The sequence below is a fragment of the Vidua chalybeata genome, chromosome 11 (assembly GCF_026979565.1).
Source record: "Vidua chalybeata isolate OUT-0048 chromosome 11, bVidCha1 merged haplotype, whole genome shotgun sequence".
In the NCBI taxonomy this organism is placed as follows: domain Eukaryota; kingdom Metazoa; phylum Chordata; class Aves; order Passeriformes; family Viduidae; genus Vidua; species Vidua chalybeata.
In genome coordinates this window covers 3,913,000-3,931,180 of record NC_071540.1, presented here as the reverse complement: position 1 = coordinate 3,931,180, position 18,181 = coordinate 3,913,000, and the positions used below count along the sequence as shown (strand labels likewise).

Sequence of the window (18,181 nt, the reverse complement as noted above, 5' to 3'; positions counted from 1 at the left end):
TGGGGAGGCACAAAATATTGGGTCTGGGTTTTTAAGGCCTGCTGTGAATTAAGAAAATGATCAACTGCTGCCAAAGATGAAATTTCTGCCAAAAGAAATGGGGAAAACCTTTTCCACTGAATTTTATCTCTCCACAGAGAAAGCCACTGAAGGGCAGTGATTTATAGGAGGGCACTTGCAGTATAGAAGAAACATTATGGCTCATGCTTTTTGCTATGTGCCTGGATCATGCTTTATCCAAGATAACTCACTGCAGATGAAGAGAGCATGGTTATGAAGTAACACCAGGAGCAGGGCACTGCTGGAGGCCACAGCTGTGGGCCAGCAGGGGATGATCTTCCCAGGCTAGAGCTGTTCCCAGGATGTGCCACCCTGCCCACACCAGCCACAGCAGAGCCTCACAGCTGAGCTGGACTCACTGGGCCCTTTCCCAAAAGACAGGCATGCATCCAGATGTGGTCCTGACACTAAATCCTGGATTTATGGGATGGAACACAACAAACTACAATTATTTACAATTATTACCTGACTCTGTAAAGCTTTTTCACCATCAGCCTTAAAAATAGGAAGCCCTTAAGCAGCATGCACTGCACAATGGCAACTAAGGATCAAAAAGACCTTGTGTTGCATATTTTAAAGCTGATAAATTAGAAGAAACATCATAGAATCACAGAATATTCTAACCCACAAGGATCATCGAGTTCCAGCTCCTGGGTCTGCACAGGACAGCCCCAAAAATCCATCTATACATATGCTTGTAAAACTATGAGAGGCTTTGTGCCTTCAGATCAAGTGAGAGAAAGTTCAGACAATGCTTTATATTTTCTAAGCAAGCATTAAAAACAAACTACTGGTGATTTGGTTAGGAATTAGGATGAATTATTTTTCCTTAAAAAAAAAAAAAAGAAAAAAAAAAAAAAAAAAAAAAAAGAAGAAAGTAATACAATAATCTAGGTTGGAAAGGACCTTAAAGGTCATCTCATTCCAGCCTCTGCCTTGGGCAGGGACACCTTTCCCTAAGACCACAAGCTTCTTTCCAGGCCGTAGTTTATAATAACTTTTCTAAATTCTTTAACATTTTATCCTTTGACTCAATTATCAGACTCTTCCCACGTTCAGAGATATCCAAGTTTGATTTCATTTGTGGCACTGCACTCCTCTGAATGTGTGGAGCCTTTGTGTATCAGACTAATGCAAAGCAGACGTGCTATTGGGAGCACAGAAGGTGATTCATATTTTGTTTGTGCTGCCTGGCTTTTTATAACAAATGTACACAGTAGCTCTGTCTAAGCTAAATATTGATAGAACAGATATCTATTGAAAAAATGTAATTTCCTTGAAATACAATTCTTTGTTGCCTGATAAAATTCTGTTTTGAAGGAAAAAAAAAGGGATTTTAAAAAGGCCAGGCAACACTAACATTAAAACAGTCCATCAGTTTTAGAACAGCTTCTTGTACTTTTTCAGATTTTTAACTGAAGTGTGATATTTTTGGTATCATAGAAAAAATGCATAAAATCTGCATCATATGCATGATGCAATAACAGAAGAAACATCTGAAATGTACATTCCAATCAATAAAACCAGTGCTTGAATATGTTTCTGTTAGAACCTGCCAGCTTCCTATTTTGTTCCAAATTGGAAAGAAAGGAATTGTATTCTGCTCCCTACTTGTCTCCAACTAGTATTTTCCCCTCTTTTAATAATAGAATTACTAACTTGAAATTTTTTCTGTCTTTAAGATATTTTTATGCAAAAAAATGCAAAAAAAAACCCTGAAGAATCTGAGCTTTCTAGAGTTCTCCCAGATAAATTGAAATTAATCAGGAAAGCAAACAAGAGCAAAAAAGTTGCCCAGAAACTTGGGCTCTGTATGTTCCTTAATTAGCTATTAAGCCAATATTTTAGAAAATATTAAATGTTATAAAGTATCTATATTTAAAGAAAATATATAAATCATAAATTACCTTTTTAAAAAAAAATTAACTAATTTTGGCCAGCTCTGTTTCATGTGTGCTAAGTGTTTTTATATGACCTGATGAGCAATAACATTCTAATTCAGTTTACAAACACAAAGTAAGTGTTTAAAGTATAAGTTTGAAGGTCTTTTGATTTATAAAATGATGAAAAAGTGGGAACTAGGTAAATCTTTTACTCAGATCCATTTTTTGGGCTTGGACAGAATAAAAAGGCTAAGTTTTAGATCAGAGGTAGGTTTGTGAAATGTCTGAATTATTAAGAGTTTGAGGCAGGTGAGAAAAAAAATTCCAGGGCAGCAGAACAAGAGTGGAAAAGCAGCCAAGGTAAAAGGGAAGCAGGGGTGGAGCAGGCTGGGATGAGGAGCAGAGGGGATGGGGCAGAGGAGCCAGGACCCAGCCAAGAGCAAAGCAGAGCAGGGCAGAGGGAAGGACCTGGGGTTCCATTGAGAGAGAGGTTGCTGTGGAGCTGGAATGCAGGGAAGAGAGCCCACTTGCTGTCACCATGGCTGGTCTCACACTCCTTTCAGGGGACCTTTTTTGTCTTTTTCACAGACACCAGTGGGCAGCAGCAAAAAAATTAGGGATGGGGCCACTGCTTCAACTGTGACAGATTGAACCCTGCCATTATATGGTATTTTTGTTTAGGAATCTATGGTAGCTGATGCTGTGTTTATCTGCTTTTGAGTCTGATTTAGAAATGAGAATCATAGAATCAGAGGATATCCTGAGTGGGAAGGGACCCACAAGGATTACTGAGTGTTGGAATCTGAAATGGAAGGAACTCTCAGAACTTTGGGCCTGTAAGGCAAAGCTTAGCATTAAACACAGGATTTGATCTGAGACCTTGGAAAAGGCCTCCAAACTTAGGTGACAGAAGTAAGGATGTGGATTTATAGTGTAAAGCAGAGACACATTAAGCTAAGTAAAGTTTAGAGTTTTAGAGTTTAAGATACAGAAAAAATAAAAGAAGGAGTTTAGAATGCAGCACTGTAGGTTTGTGTGTCACAACATGATTGGCTGAGAAAGCTCACGCTGTAGCATGAGTCCATAAGATGAAATATTTAAGGATTGGGTCAAAAACATAAATATCCTTGTTGGCAGTGTTTTAATGGTCAATAAATCTTTAAAAGGTCTTGCAACTAAAGGTCTTGTGACCTTCTGAACCACACAGTGAAGTTGTGAGCTGAATTCACCTTTCTTGTTTATGTAGAAGATAAGAAAAATAAACCGCATCATCTAAAAATCTCAGAGGTCCCATCTCTAACTCATTCAAAACTCCTTTAAAAAAATCCCATAATCAAGTTTGACTCCTGGCCCTGCCCAGACCCCCCCAGCAATCCCCCCTGTGCATCCCTGGAGCTCTGGCAGCCTCGGGGCCGTGCCCATTCCCTGGGGAGCCTGGGCAGTGCCAGCACCTCTGGGGAAGCAGAACCTTCCCCTGATCTCCAGCTGTTCCCTGGGTGCTGTCCCTGGCCCAGGGAAGAGAGATCAGAGCTGCCCCTCAGAAGGAAGTTGTGTAAAACTCAAACATACTCTCCAACATCTTCAAACACAAGTCCTAAAGCATCCAAATGTGTTGGAAATTCTGAATTTCTAATTCTTAAGATACTATATTATGATATGTGTCAGGCAGGGCCTCTACATAAAGGTTTAAAGTCCAGCTCTGCAAAAAACCTGATGGAAGTGACAATGATTAGGAAATTATAGTGATAGAAAATGATGGATTATAACAGCTGACATCATCCTCTCATCCTCCTGATGCTGCCTGGCCTAAATTCCCTGAGGCAGCAATGCACAGTGATGATAACTATTAAATAGACTCTCTCCACATATACTTTTGCTATGAATTTCACTTTTTAGTGTTGGTTTTCCTAATGCTTTTAGCAGGCAGTACTACACAGAGCAGAATGTGCTTTGGAACACTCACCACACCATCCAATCACTACCAAAGAGGAGAGGAACATGTGTGCTCATCAAATTAGATAAAACCCACTGATCTGATCCAACTGGAATAAAAGATTTTGTTCAAATTAAATCAAAAAGGGAAAATATTATAAACTGAAGATGCAGAAGTCATATGGGCATAATCATCTGTGACTTTGTATCTTTAAACCAGGAATGGGTTTAGACAAAGGAATACAAAATATGTTTTGACAACCTTACAACTGCATGGCACAAACTCAATATTGTTAGTGCAGACACTACTGGATTATTTAAATTCACTGCAGAGATACTCTCTGATGATTCAACCCCATCCAACCTCATTTCTCATAAGAACCACTCATATTTCTTATTTTCACTGCATTTCTCTGTTTCATAAGACTACTCCTATGGCAAGGAGCATTTTGGGGACTTTGAAAATGATCTGAACTGATAAATCTAACATCATAAACCAAATCCTACCCAGGCATTTTCCCAGAAACAGAACAGCAGGAAAACAGTCACACAGTGAGTGGGGAAATACACTTGGGGTCAGCCAGTAGCACTCCCAAAGAACACTTTCAAGCAGCCCTACCTTATAGGGCTGGAAGACACGTCGGGATCATGGGCTGTCACCTGCCCCAGCACGGAGTTGAGAGCAGCATTTTCATGTACTTCCAGAAGGTAAGTGGGTGAGGAGAAGACTGGGGGCTCATCAGCATCCTCCACCACGATCTTCACGGTTGCTGTGTCCTTGAAGGGGCCCCCGCTGAGGAAGCGAGGGTCGATGTGAATGTTGGCTGCCTCCACCTTCAGGGTGTAGGACTTTTTGGTCTCAAAGTCCAGTGGCTGTTGAGAAGGACCAAGATAAATGTCATTTACTGATGGCCACAGAGAACAAGTGATCGCAATGCTGATGGATGGGAGTTATGTGCATTTTTAAGCACACAGAATGAGTTTTCCCTCTGCCAGAAACCCAACCTCCAGATTTTCTAGATACATACTGATATCTGTTTATTTACCAGCCTCGGAGAAAACAGCACTGTTTCCTTGTTTTTCACAAGAAATTTACTGAAATATTCCCTCTCATGAATTACACCATTACAATTACATATCAGACAAACACAACAAATTTGTTTGGGATGACACGAGTTGCATAACAATAATGCACTTCATCAGTGCTTTACTGGCTGGAGATAAGAAAATAAATTCCACTGGCCCCACAAAGAATAAATATTTTATTACTTCAGAACAATGTGAGAAATGCAAAGAACTAGAAATTATTATTTGTTGGACAGGAGAAGCAAAATGTAGAGCTAATCATATGAGAAGGTACTTCAATATTCTTGCACTACAAGTACCTCTGTATTTCCGTTTATAGGAGTAAATGAGGTAGACCTCTCTCAGGAATTTCTTAAAACTGTAGCAATTTCTACTTCTGTATCTTTTCTCTTTTTTTTTTTTTCCCACAGACAGAATTACAAAACAAATTACTTTATTCTATCAATATACCTGCCATGTTACCACTGCTTTTTACTATTTTACAGTCCTATATTAACTCATAAAAGATGAAAACTCAGTGGATTTAAGGGACTGAAACACCAAATAAACCCCAAATCTGTGACACTTTTGAGTGTTAGACTTTTTCATTATGGGAGATTCCAGTTTGTGTCTTGAAGCACATCAGTATATTCACTTCATAATTCTCTTGTGTCTCACAACGATTCAAATTTCAAAGATGCAAATTGGCAAGCATTGGAAATATATTAAGATTTGCATTATAATGTCTCAGGGATAAAAAGAAGAGGACATAGACACTCTGAATCTGTAATGCAAATACCAGCAAGAGCACAAACAGGAATCTGCAGGAAGTCTGTCAAAGCCTTCAGTATGTATATCTTCAAATCCTGTTGATTTTTTTCAGGTATGAATCAAGCTCTAATGGGATTTGCTCTTTCTCACAAATTCTAGTAAACACAAGAAAATCTTGCTTCTTTTGCACCTCTTAAATTAGTATGCTTTTGAAATTATGAATGGGGATTTATAAATCAGCATATTCACAATTTGCCAATCATGGCTCCTGTAGCACTTTTTCAATTGCTTTTCATATGCTTTACAGAAATGACAGCACCCCAATACATTTAGTCATGCCTAATCAGAATATCATATTGAAAATTTACTCAGCATTGTCTAAAGCCCATGATTTTATGCTGAAGAAAATCTGTTGGTGAGCAGTACCCTCCATACATCATCTACTGGAGTAGAACCAAAATTATTATTGCTGTCAAAATGAAAATATGAAACAACATTATGGTTGAGATTCAGTTATGAAATAAAGCCAAGGGAACTGGGGCAAAAGGCTAATTGCCTCAGCTTACAAGAGAGGCCACAGCATACAATAAATAACAGTAAGGAAGAGCTGGGATGTATATCATAATTTTCTCTTTAGAAAAACAAATGTAAATTTAGATAAATATGCATCAGTTTATTATAAATCTACAGTGCTGACCTACTCACTGAGAAAGAGAAAACACAAAGTTTTGACAGGCAATCTGCCTGACCTCTTTAATGACAGGTACCTGTGGAATATTAATTACCTGTGCTCATTGGAGTCACCTTTTCTCACTGGAATATCATGGTTTGGGTTTTGCTTACTTTTGTTTTTTATAAACAAAGATTCATTTAGAATGATCTGTGCTACGCAGTTAAAACCCTCTGCCACTGCTATAAATTATATTAATATCCTTTTTCAGAACACAGCATGAGGAACAGCTTTTTCTCCTTCCCCGGAAAATAATGACAAATAAATCTGCAATTAACATTTCTCTGGCTTTACTAGAGGAGTTGTGTTCTATGCTGCCTCTCCCCATATTTCTGTACGTAAGTGGGTGGTGTTTTTGTTGTGTACATGCAAATACCCCACCTTACACACATCAAGACTGTAAAAGCATAGAAGAGGTAACATGGTTTTCTTTAGGGCCCAAATTTGGCATTTCTCATGTGAAACTACTGATCTCCTTAATAAAATTCACTGAAATCCCTGTTCATTGAGTGAAGACAGTTCAACATGAGAAAAAGGTAGAAGACTAAGCTCTCACATATCAGGTAATTTAATTAATGCACTGTGATTTATTTTTCTCTAAACAGCTACACAGGAAATCAAATCATTGAGAGAAGTTGTTTGATGAATACTCAGCCAAGATTTTTCAGAAGTTTAAACCACCACCACAATGGAATTTAATCTTCCCTTCTCCTTTGGGTCCAAGGAAGCAAAACCTGCATGATGTGACCACATGGCAGCCGGGATAAGATTAACATTTCCAGCACCCGTGGATGTCTCCCCAGTGGTCAATTTTCTCTATGAAAATTCAGAGGAACATGGCCAGTACACCCCTTTTCATCTCTCCACTGGCTTGACACCTCATCCATAGATGAGAGAATCCCTGGAAATCCAGCATCTTCTCACAGAGCCAAGTCTGGCTGGGTAGTTGCATGTACAATGAACATTTATGTTTTTAACAGAGATATCATTTACCTTTCTCACTCTAATAATGCCATCCTGAGTTTGGGCATCCGTAGTAATCTCAAATACATCCATTCCATCTCCTTCAATAATGTCATAGGATGATTTAGCATTTTCTCCAATATCCAGGTCATTTGCTTTCACCCTTCCTATTGGTTCACCAAGAGCAACATCTTCCATTACTGAGAAGTGATAGAGACCTTACAAATAAGAGGAAAAGACTGAACATTACAGCTGGTCCCAATGTCCCCTGTGTGCTCTTCAATGTTTACACGTCCCCAACACCAACTCTTGAGATGAGCAACTGATCCAAGCCCCATTTCCACAAGTTATTGACTGAAGGCAGCACAGCATGGTCCTCGCACAATATTCACTTTACTGCAGGTGAGTGTCCTTTCCATTCCAGCAGTCTCCTCCTTCTGCCTTGCAGGGATGTTTTGTGTTGGCAAACACAAATATTGAGCTCCTTTCAACACTGCAGAACTTACCTTTTTATACAGATATTTTATTGACGAGGAGTTACAATTCAACCAAGAAACTTTTGCTTTTACTCCACAAAAAAATTTTCTACGTAACTTTAAATCTTTACTACTTTTTAAAATGTAATTTGAGTTTGTTTGTTTAAACTCTTTCACCTCTCTTTTGTCCTAAGAAACTAAACAGGAAACATTCAAGGAAACTCCCTTTTTTTTTTTTTACTGGAAACAACAACTTTTCATAGTAATCATTACTGTGTTCACTGTTTGTTGCAGAGTTACATTAAAATCCATTTGTAATTGCAACTCAAATTGTTAACATTTTCTTTTTTGTTACACCTGCTTCAAACCTTTCAAGCTAAAAAGCATCAAAAATCTTTTTAGATACATCATTTTAGGTAGAATTTTTTTTAAGGCAAAATCCAAAATACCCATTTTCTTTTGTATCTCCCTGCTCTTAACAGTACTTTAAAAAACAGAAGATAAGCATTTTATACCCACAATTCCTTCTAGAGTCCTTATATTTCTACCTCTTTATAATTGACTCTTACTGAAGTTAAGGTTAATGCATGGTCTAATCAAACAAAATGCTGCTCAGGAGTTAAAATAGACAAAAAGAATCCAAGGATAATAGAAGAGACCATTAAAACAGTTTTTGACACAGGATCCTGGCCTTGTTCTTCTCTGTCCTCCCTGCTGTTCTAAGACAATCTGTTAAGTGCAGGTAATAGTTTGCCAAAAACAATGTTCTGGAGTTGTTGCTTTGCCTGTTGTAGGTGATTGCAGTAGCAACAGCTGCAAATAGGAAGGCAACTGAGGAATTCATAAATACATGTATTACCTACACAATGAAGTCCCAAAGTGACTTGTTTTTAATGTTCCTAGGCTACATTATTAGAGATAATTTGGAGATCATCAAGATTCCTCAGAATATCCATAATGGCTCAAAAACAATGAGCAGCCAAAGCAATGAATTGTCTTGGGAGATTAAATTAAACATTCATCACTTACGCTGCTGTCCACACTTTGCGGTCTGAATCTCCAGGCACAGCTGATTGCATTGTTAAGTTGAAATTTTGCTCTCAGATTTATTAAAATAGTTTACAAAATATTAAGAAAAAATTAAAAATTATCATGCAGCTTACTCTTTTACACAAATTCCTCTCCAGAATTATGAATTGTGTCGTGGTGCTGAGCTGACCAAAATATCCACACTGGGCATCTCTGAAAGCCCTGGGCTTCCACAGCAGTGCACAGTTCCTCTCATTACAATTCTGTGGTAAACTGCCAGGTTAAAAACTTCAGTGACTTATAAAACGCCTCTAAAATTATTTCAGAGAGATCACAGAAGTAGTGAAAGTTCATCTTTTTCATTTCTAAAACCCAGGAGGCTAACGCTCTGAAATCAAACCATAAATATACATTTCTGTCCTGCCTGGAAACAATAACTCGATCTAACACCCTGTTTCCCGAGCTCATTACCATTTATTGTGCAAGCAGCATGTATTACATCTTATGAATTTCGATTTCATTCTGGCTAGGCTTATTGTAAGTTTGATCCTTTCTTATTTTCCTTTCCAGCCAAATGCAAACTGTGCTTCAACAGTGTAAAAAAAAAAAATCAGACTTGCTCAGCTCTTGTCCAAGGGCAGAGTCATGGCTAATCTGTGGTGCTGGGCAGCCAGCTCAAAATGCTGCCTTATAAAAGGCAGAATTTGTAATAACACCCAGCTCTAACGTTACTATGGCTCATCATTAAAGCAATAAATACATAATACCCAGTGATAAAACAAGCAGGGTTTTTCCCTAAAGAATTTGCATTAATGGTCAGTGGTTATTCCCAGGGGGAAGTTCAAATCCTGCAGGGGCTGTAACAGCTTCAGAGGCAGCACCCTTTTCATTGCCGCAGGAAAACTCATCCAGGAGCAAATGTATTCCAGGGGATAAGGATGCAGCCTTGCTGGTGCCCCCAGTCAGTGTGCCACTGTGCCCAAAAGCACTGGGAAAGGGCAGTTTCACCCCCCAGTTTCACATGCTGTGCTCCTGGGCTGCCTGCCCCCAGTTTGGACCAGCAGTGCTGCTGATTTTCGGGTCAGATTTTTGCCATATTGGCAGCCAAAGGCTTTCTGAGGCAGTGCTGGACAATATAAAAGGCAGGTAAGCTGGCAAAGGCAGGGCTGTGCTCCCTGAGTTGGAGCCACAGGACACTGCAGGAATAAAAGAGACATCCCTCTGCAGGCTGGTGATAGAGTTCATCTCTAGACATGGCATTGTTAGGGAAATTCTTGGAAAACACTAACACACAGGGAAAGGCAATGCAACGGGACACAAAGTAAAAAATTAATGCATTTCCTACTTTATGAGAGAAAACCTTTTATTGTGCAGAGTGCTTATCTGTTAAAAACCACTAAGATGAGGTAATAAAATATATATTTTGAAAATAAGATTTTGCCTCTGCTTATTTGTATTAGATTTCTCTCTCCATTTCTATGTACATTTTCTACAGGCTACAGAAGCAGATTTATCATATGCTGAGCACTAGGACAAACCAATTTTACTCTGTGTCCTCAGAAGAGGCCAAAAGTGGAGTTGAAGTCATCCATAGATGGAAAAAAATTAACTTTACGCGGGGTCCCTGAGCAACGTTTTAGAAAACCATACTTCTAAGAAAACAAAAATGATGCAAAATCTAGATGCAGCCTCAAAAAACTTTTAACTTTAATTTTCCAGAAGAAGCTGGATAAAATGCTACGTTTCTAATAGTGTATTAGGTTGCACACACTCCAAATAAAATCAATCCAGTCATTATGCTTTTCTTCCTCTTTTTTTTCTTTTTTGTCTTCATCTTGGAAATAGACTACAAAGCTTGCAGAGAATCTCAGCAGGATGCCAAATCATTTTAACCTAGCTCAGCAAGATACCCATTGGAACCACAGTAGAAAATATGGATTTTGAATTAAAGATCAACAATTATCTAGATTCAGACTTATCTCCTTTGTTTTCTTCACTATTGCCTAATTAGTCAAGGCTTTTATTCCTTTTATCTGTTATATGTGTCTTTTACTGGTGGTGTCACTTGTCTGAATGAGATGGAATCAACAAAGCACACAGAAACAACTGCACTGAGAGGAAATGAATGTTTTCAGCAGGCTCCAGGCCCTTTTGGGTGGATGTCAGAGGGGTAACAAGGAAGGCAGAGAACTGTTGTGGACATAACTCCCTCTTTCCTAAGCTCTTAATCAGGCAGAGGATGATTAACCTTTTTCTAGTCACAATTACATCTTTTAAATTACATTAAAAACCCAGGCAATGTGAAGATAAAAAAAATACTTGATTAAAAAAAGAAAAAAAAAAAGAGAAACACAACAGCTTCTCAAATAGGAACACACACACATATAATGTGCAACTTACTCTGTGCAAACTTAGGAGGATTGTCATTCACATCACTGAGAGTAATTGTCACTGTTGTAGTTCCAGAGAGTCCACCCATATGTCCTCCCATGTCCTTTGCTTGGATGACCACAAAATATTCTTCTTTGGCTTCTCTGTCCATGTTGGGAAGAGCTGTTTTAATTATAGCTACAATGGGGGGGGGGGGGGGGAAGAAACAATCAGGCACAGATACAAATTCAGTTTTCAGTTGTTTTTATGGATACATGCAAATATTGGTATATAAAAAATGTCAAAGGTCCAGTTAGGTTGCCTCTTAATACAAAGGATGAAAAAGAATTTGAGATTTTGAGAAAATTGTATTAGAGGTCACTTACCTTGATTTAATTAGAAGTGCGCTGAAACTGTGGTTCAAAACCCAAGAATCAATCATAGCTCTGATACATATTTCTTTTTCATTTTATTCCTGACAAACTTTGTGGTTTCTGCCCTACCTCCCACAGAAATCCATCTTTTCCCCACAGAATTCCCAAATAGAAGACAACCACATAGAAAGCTGACTTTGTGAACACTGTTAACCACATTTGTTCAGATTGTTTAAAATAATTTAAATCCAAACCCACTACTTAATCTGCTCTTGTGTATGTTTCAGGCTACAGCTGTTCTCTTAAGTCTTAAACTGAGTGCCTAAACTTGAGAAAGACTCCACTCTGCTCAAGGGGAGTCACCTGTGGAACAACCTCAGGAAGCTGCCATCACCTACTTTATCAGGTTAGAAGCTTTTAAACCTAGAGAAGTTCAATGATTTGCTGTATACCAAACTCTAAAATGTCAGTGGGCTGAAGGCAACATCAACAATGGAGAGTTTGGTTAATTCCAGGGCCAGATCCACTGTAAACTCCTAGAGATTTCAGGGACATGTAGTAGAAGAAATAATCAAATCCTTTTTTCTTTCCAAAAATTTTCCATCTGTAATGTGCTATTACATTCACAATATGTATTCAAAGTGTAATACTAAATGTTTAAAGGTAAATTTAAATAGTGCTCACTGCAGTTTAGTAAAGTCCACCATCATCATAAGATCATTACAGACTAAAGAAGCTCCACTAAACTTAGGGAAAACAATTCAAAATATTCCATTGAAATATGGCTTTTTTTAATCCATTAAAAAGGAAGTAATGTTTCCTTGCAGACATTGAAGTAATTCAACAAATCTTTGTTTTAGTTTTGCTTTCTTTGTTGGGATTGGAATAGCTGTGGAGGCTTCATCTATCTCTTAATCTTTTGTCTGGCACAGGTTGTACTAACCAAGCTTTTTAGAAATGACACTCTGAGTGAAATGCTGAGATTACCTATTCATGTAGACTAAAGAAATAGTCTCGTTGCATTAATACAGATGCCATTTAGTAAATTCTAAAATTTACAAATTATAAAGAAAATGCTAATATTTATGAAATATCCATTTATCTTTAACAATATAATACTAAGAACCTCATCAGACTGTCTTTTCATGGCTGGGGACCACACTAAGAGCAAGGGGGTGTAAGGCATTTATAATAAAACAATACACTTCCTCCATAAACCACCAAATATAACATGAGAGCAGGCTTGGAACCTACACGCTTGTAATTTTTTTCCATGAAATGTTTTTTGTTGTTGCCTCACATATTTTATAATTCTGTAGGAAAATGAAACCTCTGCCTTACGTCTGCAGCAGCTGAGGCAGAGAAATCTCTTGTTCCTGAGGAACTCAGAGCCACAGGAGGGCTGGGGTTGGAAGGGACCTCTGGAGATCAGCAGGTCCAACCCTCTGCCAAGGAAGGGTCACCTGCAGCAGGTGACAAAGGAACATGAGCAGAGGGACAGGAAAACTCTCAATTAGTGAGTTTTCATTCCAGCACAGGCAATAAAAAGCCCACAGTAAGTGGGATTTGGAGCCTCAAGGCCAATGGCCCAGCAGGTGAAAGTGCCTCAGGAGGGAGCCCACATTATTCTGCCACACACTGAAAGAAAATGCTTGTGTTAAGTTTTCTGAGTGAAAGCAGGGGAACAATAAACCCCATTTATCAGATTTGATAGGTGCAAAATACAGTCAGTGAAAGAGCAGGGTCATTTCCTCCATGGCAGCCTGGATAAGGAAAGTAAATGATGCTTAATTCTAAAAGCATCTGACAGTTGTGGCTTGTTTGGACTGACTGGCTTACAATTGATGAATAATAATGATGTATTCTGCAAATAAGTCTATTGTTATAAGTGAAATGACTCATAAAAAGCATGCTAATGCAAACCTAGGCTATCAGAATTTGGTTTACATTCATTTTTTTTCACTAATATAGCAGATCCAAATATCAATGAACCCTTATTTCAATAGGGCTTGCATTAAGCATACTGTACTTTATCTCCATTATTTTTTAGGCAGAGTTTCTACGTTTGTTGGATTTTTTTAACCTAATTTACATAGTTCACTCTAGCCTACAGATGAGTTGTATGAGATGCCATATTTTGTATTCTGCAGTTTGCACGGAGAAAAGTCAATTATTTCACTAAATTGATGTTTTTTCCCAGACAGGTATTTTAATTTGTCTCTTGATGTATTGAACAGTTTAGCCCTTGCCTATGGTTTGAAATATATCAGGCAGATTAAATACCTTTAGAAGTGCCAAAATAAAAATTAAAATTTTGGCTTTTAAGGCATACAAATTTTTGGGTTTCTTTTTCTCTATAAAGGTACTAACACAAGCTGTTGTTTCAACAGTTTTATACATATCCACTGTCACAGACTATAAACCACTGCCAGAAGCTGAGTCAAAGTCAAGTTTCAATTTCAAACACAATAAAAGGCTAAAAAGAAGTTTACTGTTTAATTTACTGTAAGAGGAACTGAAGGTTTTTAAGAACCAAATCTATCCAAATTACATGGGCTGATTGTTACCACTACATTCAGAATCTATAGAGCTGAGGTCAGCAACAGGGAAGTGTTGATACCTCTTAGGAGGCAAATTTCTAAACACCAAAAAGCTCCATCCTCATCTATCATGATCAAGACAAATACAGGCTAAGAGAGTTCTGCATATAGAATCTCAAGGATATTTATTTGCTCTTTTGCTTTATTCACCAGTCCTCAGGCCAGGCTTGCAGGAAGCACTGAAACCAACTGTATATTTTTAGAACACAGTCCAGGCTCACCAAACAACACACACCCAGCACACAGAACATTAACTCACTGAGCATTCAACCTGCTCTGCTTCAGTTCAACCCAGAAACAAATGGAGAATAAAATCATAATCACTTTCAGCATGCAGTGATGGATGAGAAGGAGATGTGCCAAACAGGAGTCGTTCAAAAGCGAGAGAATTACCATAAACTAATGTAAGGCAGGTAGATGCCTGTTGAAAGATTGTATTCAGAACAGTTATCAATGGCTTACTGTCAAGTGGAGAGATGGATGACGTGGTTCATGGGTGGTTCTGCTTCTAGAATCATTCAATATTTCCTGAAAGCCAGAAGGCAGGGACAACTTATCAAGCCTTTCAGATGACACAAAGTTGGGAGCCATTGCAAGTACAGGAAGAACAGGATTAGAGTTCAAAACAATTTTCACAATTTGGAGAGTCTAAAATAGCAGGATGCAACTCAATTTGGCAAGCAAAAAGCATTTTGTGTGAGGGAAACAATTAACTTCCCAATTACAATAGAGCAGATGACTCACAAGACAGAAGAGAACGTGGAGTCAAAATGAGCTGAATGTGAGACAACAGCAACTTGCTGATAAAAGTGCTCAAGCATTTCCTGCTACATTAGTTAGTATGTTATGTGGAAGAAGTGTGGAATAATCTTTCCAGTGCACTCACACAGGTAAGGCTGCAGCTGGAACAGTGGGTCCCGTTTTGAAAAATATTGATTTATATAGTCAGGGAAGTATAAGGAAAGCCTTTACAGCCAAATATGTGAAAATTACTGAGAACTACTCTCCTTTTCCACTGGGGATAAGAGAAGAAATAATGGGCCTAAAATATGATCCCAAAATGGGTTTCAGCTGCACCAAGAGAGATTTTAGTTGAACATTAGGGGAGTACCCACAAAAAGCTGCCTGTAGAATTTGCAGTGTTCCCATTCCTGCAAGTTTTTAAGAATGTATCAGTCAACCATCTGCCAAGAATGGGAAGGGAAAGTCTCATTCTTTTTGGGGTCAATGGCACTCACTGAATTCTCACTCGAGGTTCCTTCTCTCCATAATGTCTATGTCAAGACTTTGTGTCCTTGAAGCCTGAAATAATTCCCAAACCTTGCTGCCATGAAAACGTTCACAGACATGTGGTACAACCACTGAACACCCCCCAGAATTTTCCTACAGATCCTCTCCCTCAAGCTGAAAAGATCAGGAAACAGCTTGGAAGGTAAAGAAGTCAAGGAGCAAACTATTCCTCCCAAGGATGAAACCTCCAACTATTGAGGTCAATCAATTTTTTTTTGATTGAGTTGCTTTTCCTGAACAGCCATCGCAGTCCCACTGCAAATAAAGTAGCTGCAGAAGGGGATTTACTTTTGCAGTGGTCCTGACTGCACACATTGAGCAATTTGCACAATCTGCCTCACAACTTGAATCAGTTAAAATGCACCCCTGGGGACTACATTCAAAAACCCATTTGGAAGAATATCCACATCTCACTCTGAAAAAGTCCAGGGGAAGGGAAGCAAAGTGGCAGAGGCTGCAGCTCATGAAAAGAAAGAAGCAAAAAAAGCAACAGAAAGAAGGACCTGGCTTTCACTTTTGTCTCCATTTTTTAAGGATCTCTTTATCATAATGCTATAAAACTATACATAATAATAATTGAGCACATGGAACAAAACCAAGCAAGCACTATGCAAAATTGGAACCTGGCCCTGAAAAGCCTTTCTCAAGCATCCCATTCATCTCACACACGCTTTGTTGAGGACTTCCTGCTATTTCAACTTGCATACTTTGATACTTTGGAACTTTCCCTACTTCATTTTGCAAGAGCTAAGTAATTGCTTTGATCTTCCTTCCATGCTAGAATCTTGGTGGAGATTCTTATTAAATATAACAGCCACTTAGGACCCAAATTCCTGAAAATCAATCTTGCAATTTCTTCAGAGCATTTCTGAATGCTCTGAAATGAGAATGAGTGGCATTCTTTGTATTCCCATGAAGCACAGCAACTTCAGTGATGTTTTAGCAGTCCATAAAAAAGGCTTACCTGGAGATCTGTGGAAAACCTGTGCCACAATTTTTTTAAAATGAGTAAATCATAACTACCTTGACTCAAACTTTAAAAAAAATTTTGTTTGATGATGTGATACAGGAATACTGATCCACTATTTTTAATTTTATTTACCTTTATCATAATCTCCTTAATAAGAATTATCATAAAATCTTCTAATTTCTTGTTTCATTTCTAAGCAAGACAGGAAACATATCTGCAATCACTAGCAAGGCTGCCTAACTTTCTATAAAAGTTATTAATTACAGGAGTTGTATGAACTACATTCAGATCTAGATATATTTCAAATCAAAGACATTAAACACAGTAAAAATAATGACTAGCTAAAAAACCAAATGCTACATTACATTTTACATTTCTGTGCCATTTTGGTATTTTCAATAGAGAATCTAAGAGTGTATGTATTTTATTCTAATGTTTATTTTTAGAAAGTGTATGGGGAAAATGGCATTTTTTGGTAAACAGAGAGGTCAAGATTGAATCTGGTTTTATTAATTTGGGGCTTTTAATCTAGGATTTATTGTCTTTTCTCTTCCAGGCCATATTACTACAATTTTTGCAGTTTCTGCCCTTGTTTTTATTCTTAAATAGACCCTGCAGGTTTCTTACTGCATGTGGAATTACCTGCCTTTCTCTATGTGCACTCTGCTAGAAGTATGTCCTGTAGGAGATGACGATGGGTAACACCTATTGTAATGTTGCCTTTTTAATTCAAGTGAACTTGTCTCTGGGTTTTAGAGAATGGGCTCAAAGCTTTCAGCTCTACTTACCAGCTGTTCCCTTTTCCCTGGGACCCTTTCACTGGCATGGTGAAAGGATCACTCTCTCACCAGCCGAGAACAAATTCAGTAAATAAACATTTGGCACTGCATTTACGACCTTGTTTCCTTAGGATTTTATTTGTAGCAATCTAATAGCTGTGATTACACCAGACACTTTACAGAAAGTAGCCTTGGATTCTTTTTCAGGTGCTTTCTAGCTCCAGCTGTGTAGTTCAAATTCCTCTCTCTAATTCAGGCCCTTGAAGCACATTATTTAGATATGTTGCCCGTTTTTCTACTCAGCATGAGGAACAGTCAAGTTCAAAGTACCTCGCGATCTTTCTAAAATGATAGAGCTATTGCTCTGAAATGCAAGAAATATATGTGGGATCAGCTTTTTTTGTTACTGCTATTATTTGATAAACTCAACAAGCAGAAATCGCTTCTTTCCAAAATGTCAATCTGCCTTGATCTTAAGCCACTCAGCTTTACCAGCTGCAGACCAGCAGAACTGTTCCCAAACGTCTCTGCAGCGATTTTACACTTATTTTATTAATCAGCAAGGACAGCTCTTGGTGCTACTGAAGGGCCCAGTCCTAAATCCCTGATCCATAATAGCTGCACCTTATCCTTGTGGCTAACGAGCCAGGGCTGCAGGACTGACGGAGCTCTGCCCTGGCTCTGTGTCAGCCCAGCCCTCTCCTAATGGGCTGTCACCAAGACAACTCACAGGGCCACCAAACACCTCGGTACAAACACCTTGACACCACTCCTCGGGTTGCACGGACTATTTGGTACACAAAGACATGAAAAGACTCCCAGCAGTGTGAAAACAGACTCTGCTTCCAGAACTGCGCCCCAGCGCCGCAAAGGCAGCGAGCAGCGGTGT

General features: G+C 38.5%; 1 protein-coding gene across 1 annotated transcript in view; it reads right to left on the bottom strand.

Annotated features, from left to right (window-relative positions):
- CDH8 (cadherin 8) overlaps nucleotides 1-18,181 on the bottom strand; it is a 139,050-nt gene that overhangs the window by 56,239 nt on the left and 64,630 nt on the right. The window contains exons 4-6 of the mRNA XM_053952997.1: nucleotides 11,310-11,477; nucleotides 7,435-7,622; nucleotides 4,495-4,748 (exon numbers count right to left, since the gene is read on the bottom strand). Of these exons, the coding sequence (XP_053808972.1) occupies nucleotides 4,495-4,748; nucleotides 7,435-7,622; nucleotides 11,310-11,477 (610 nt within the window). The remainder of the gene's footprint in view (nucleotides 1-4,494; nucleotides 4,749-7,434; nucleotides 7,623-11,309; nucleotides 11,478-18,181) is intronic.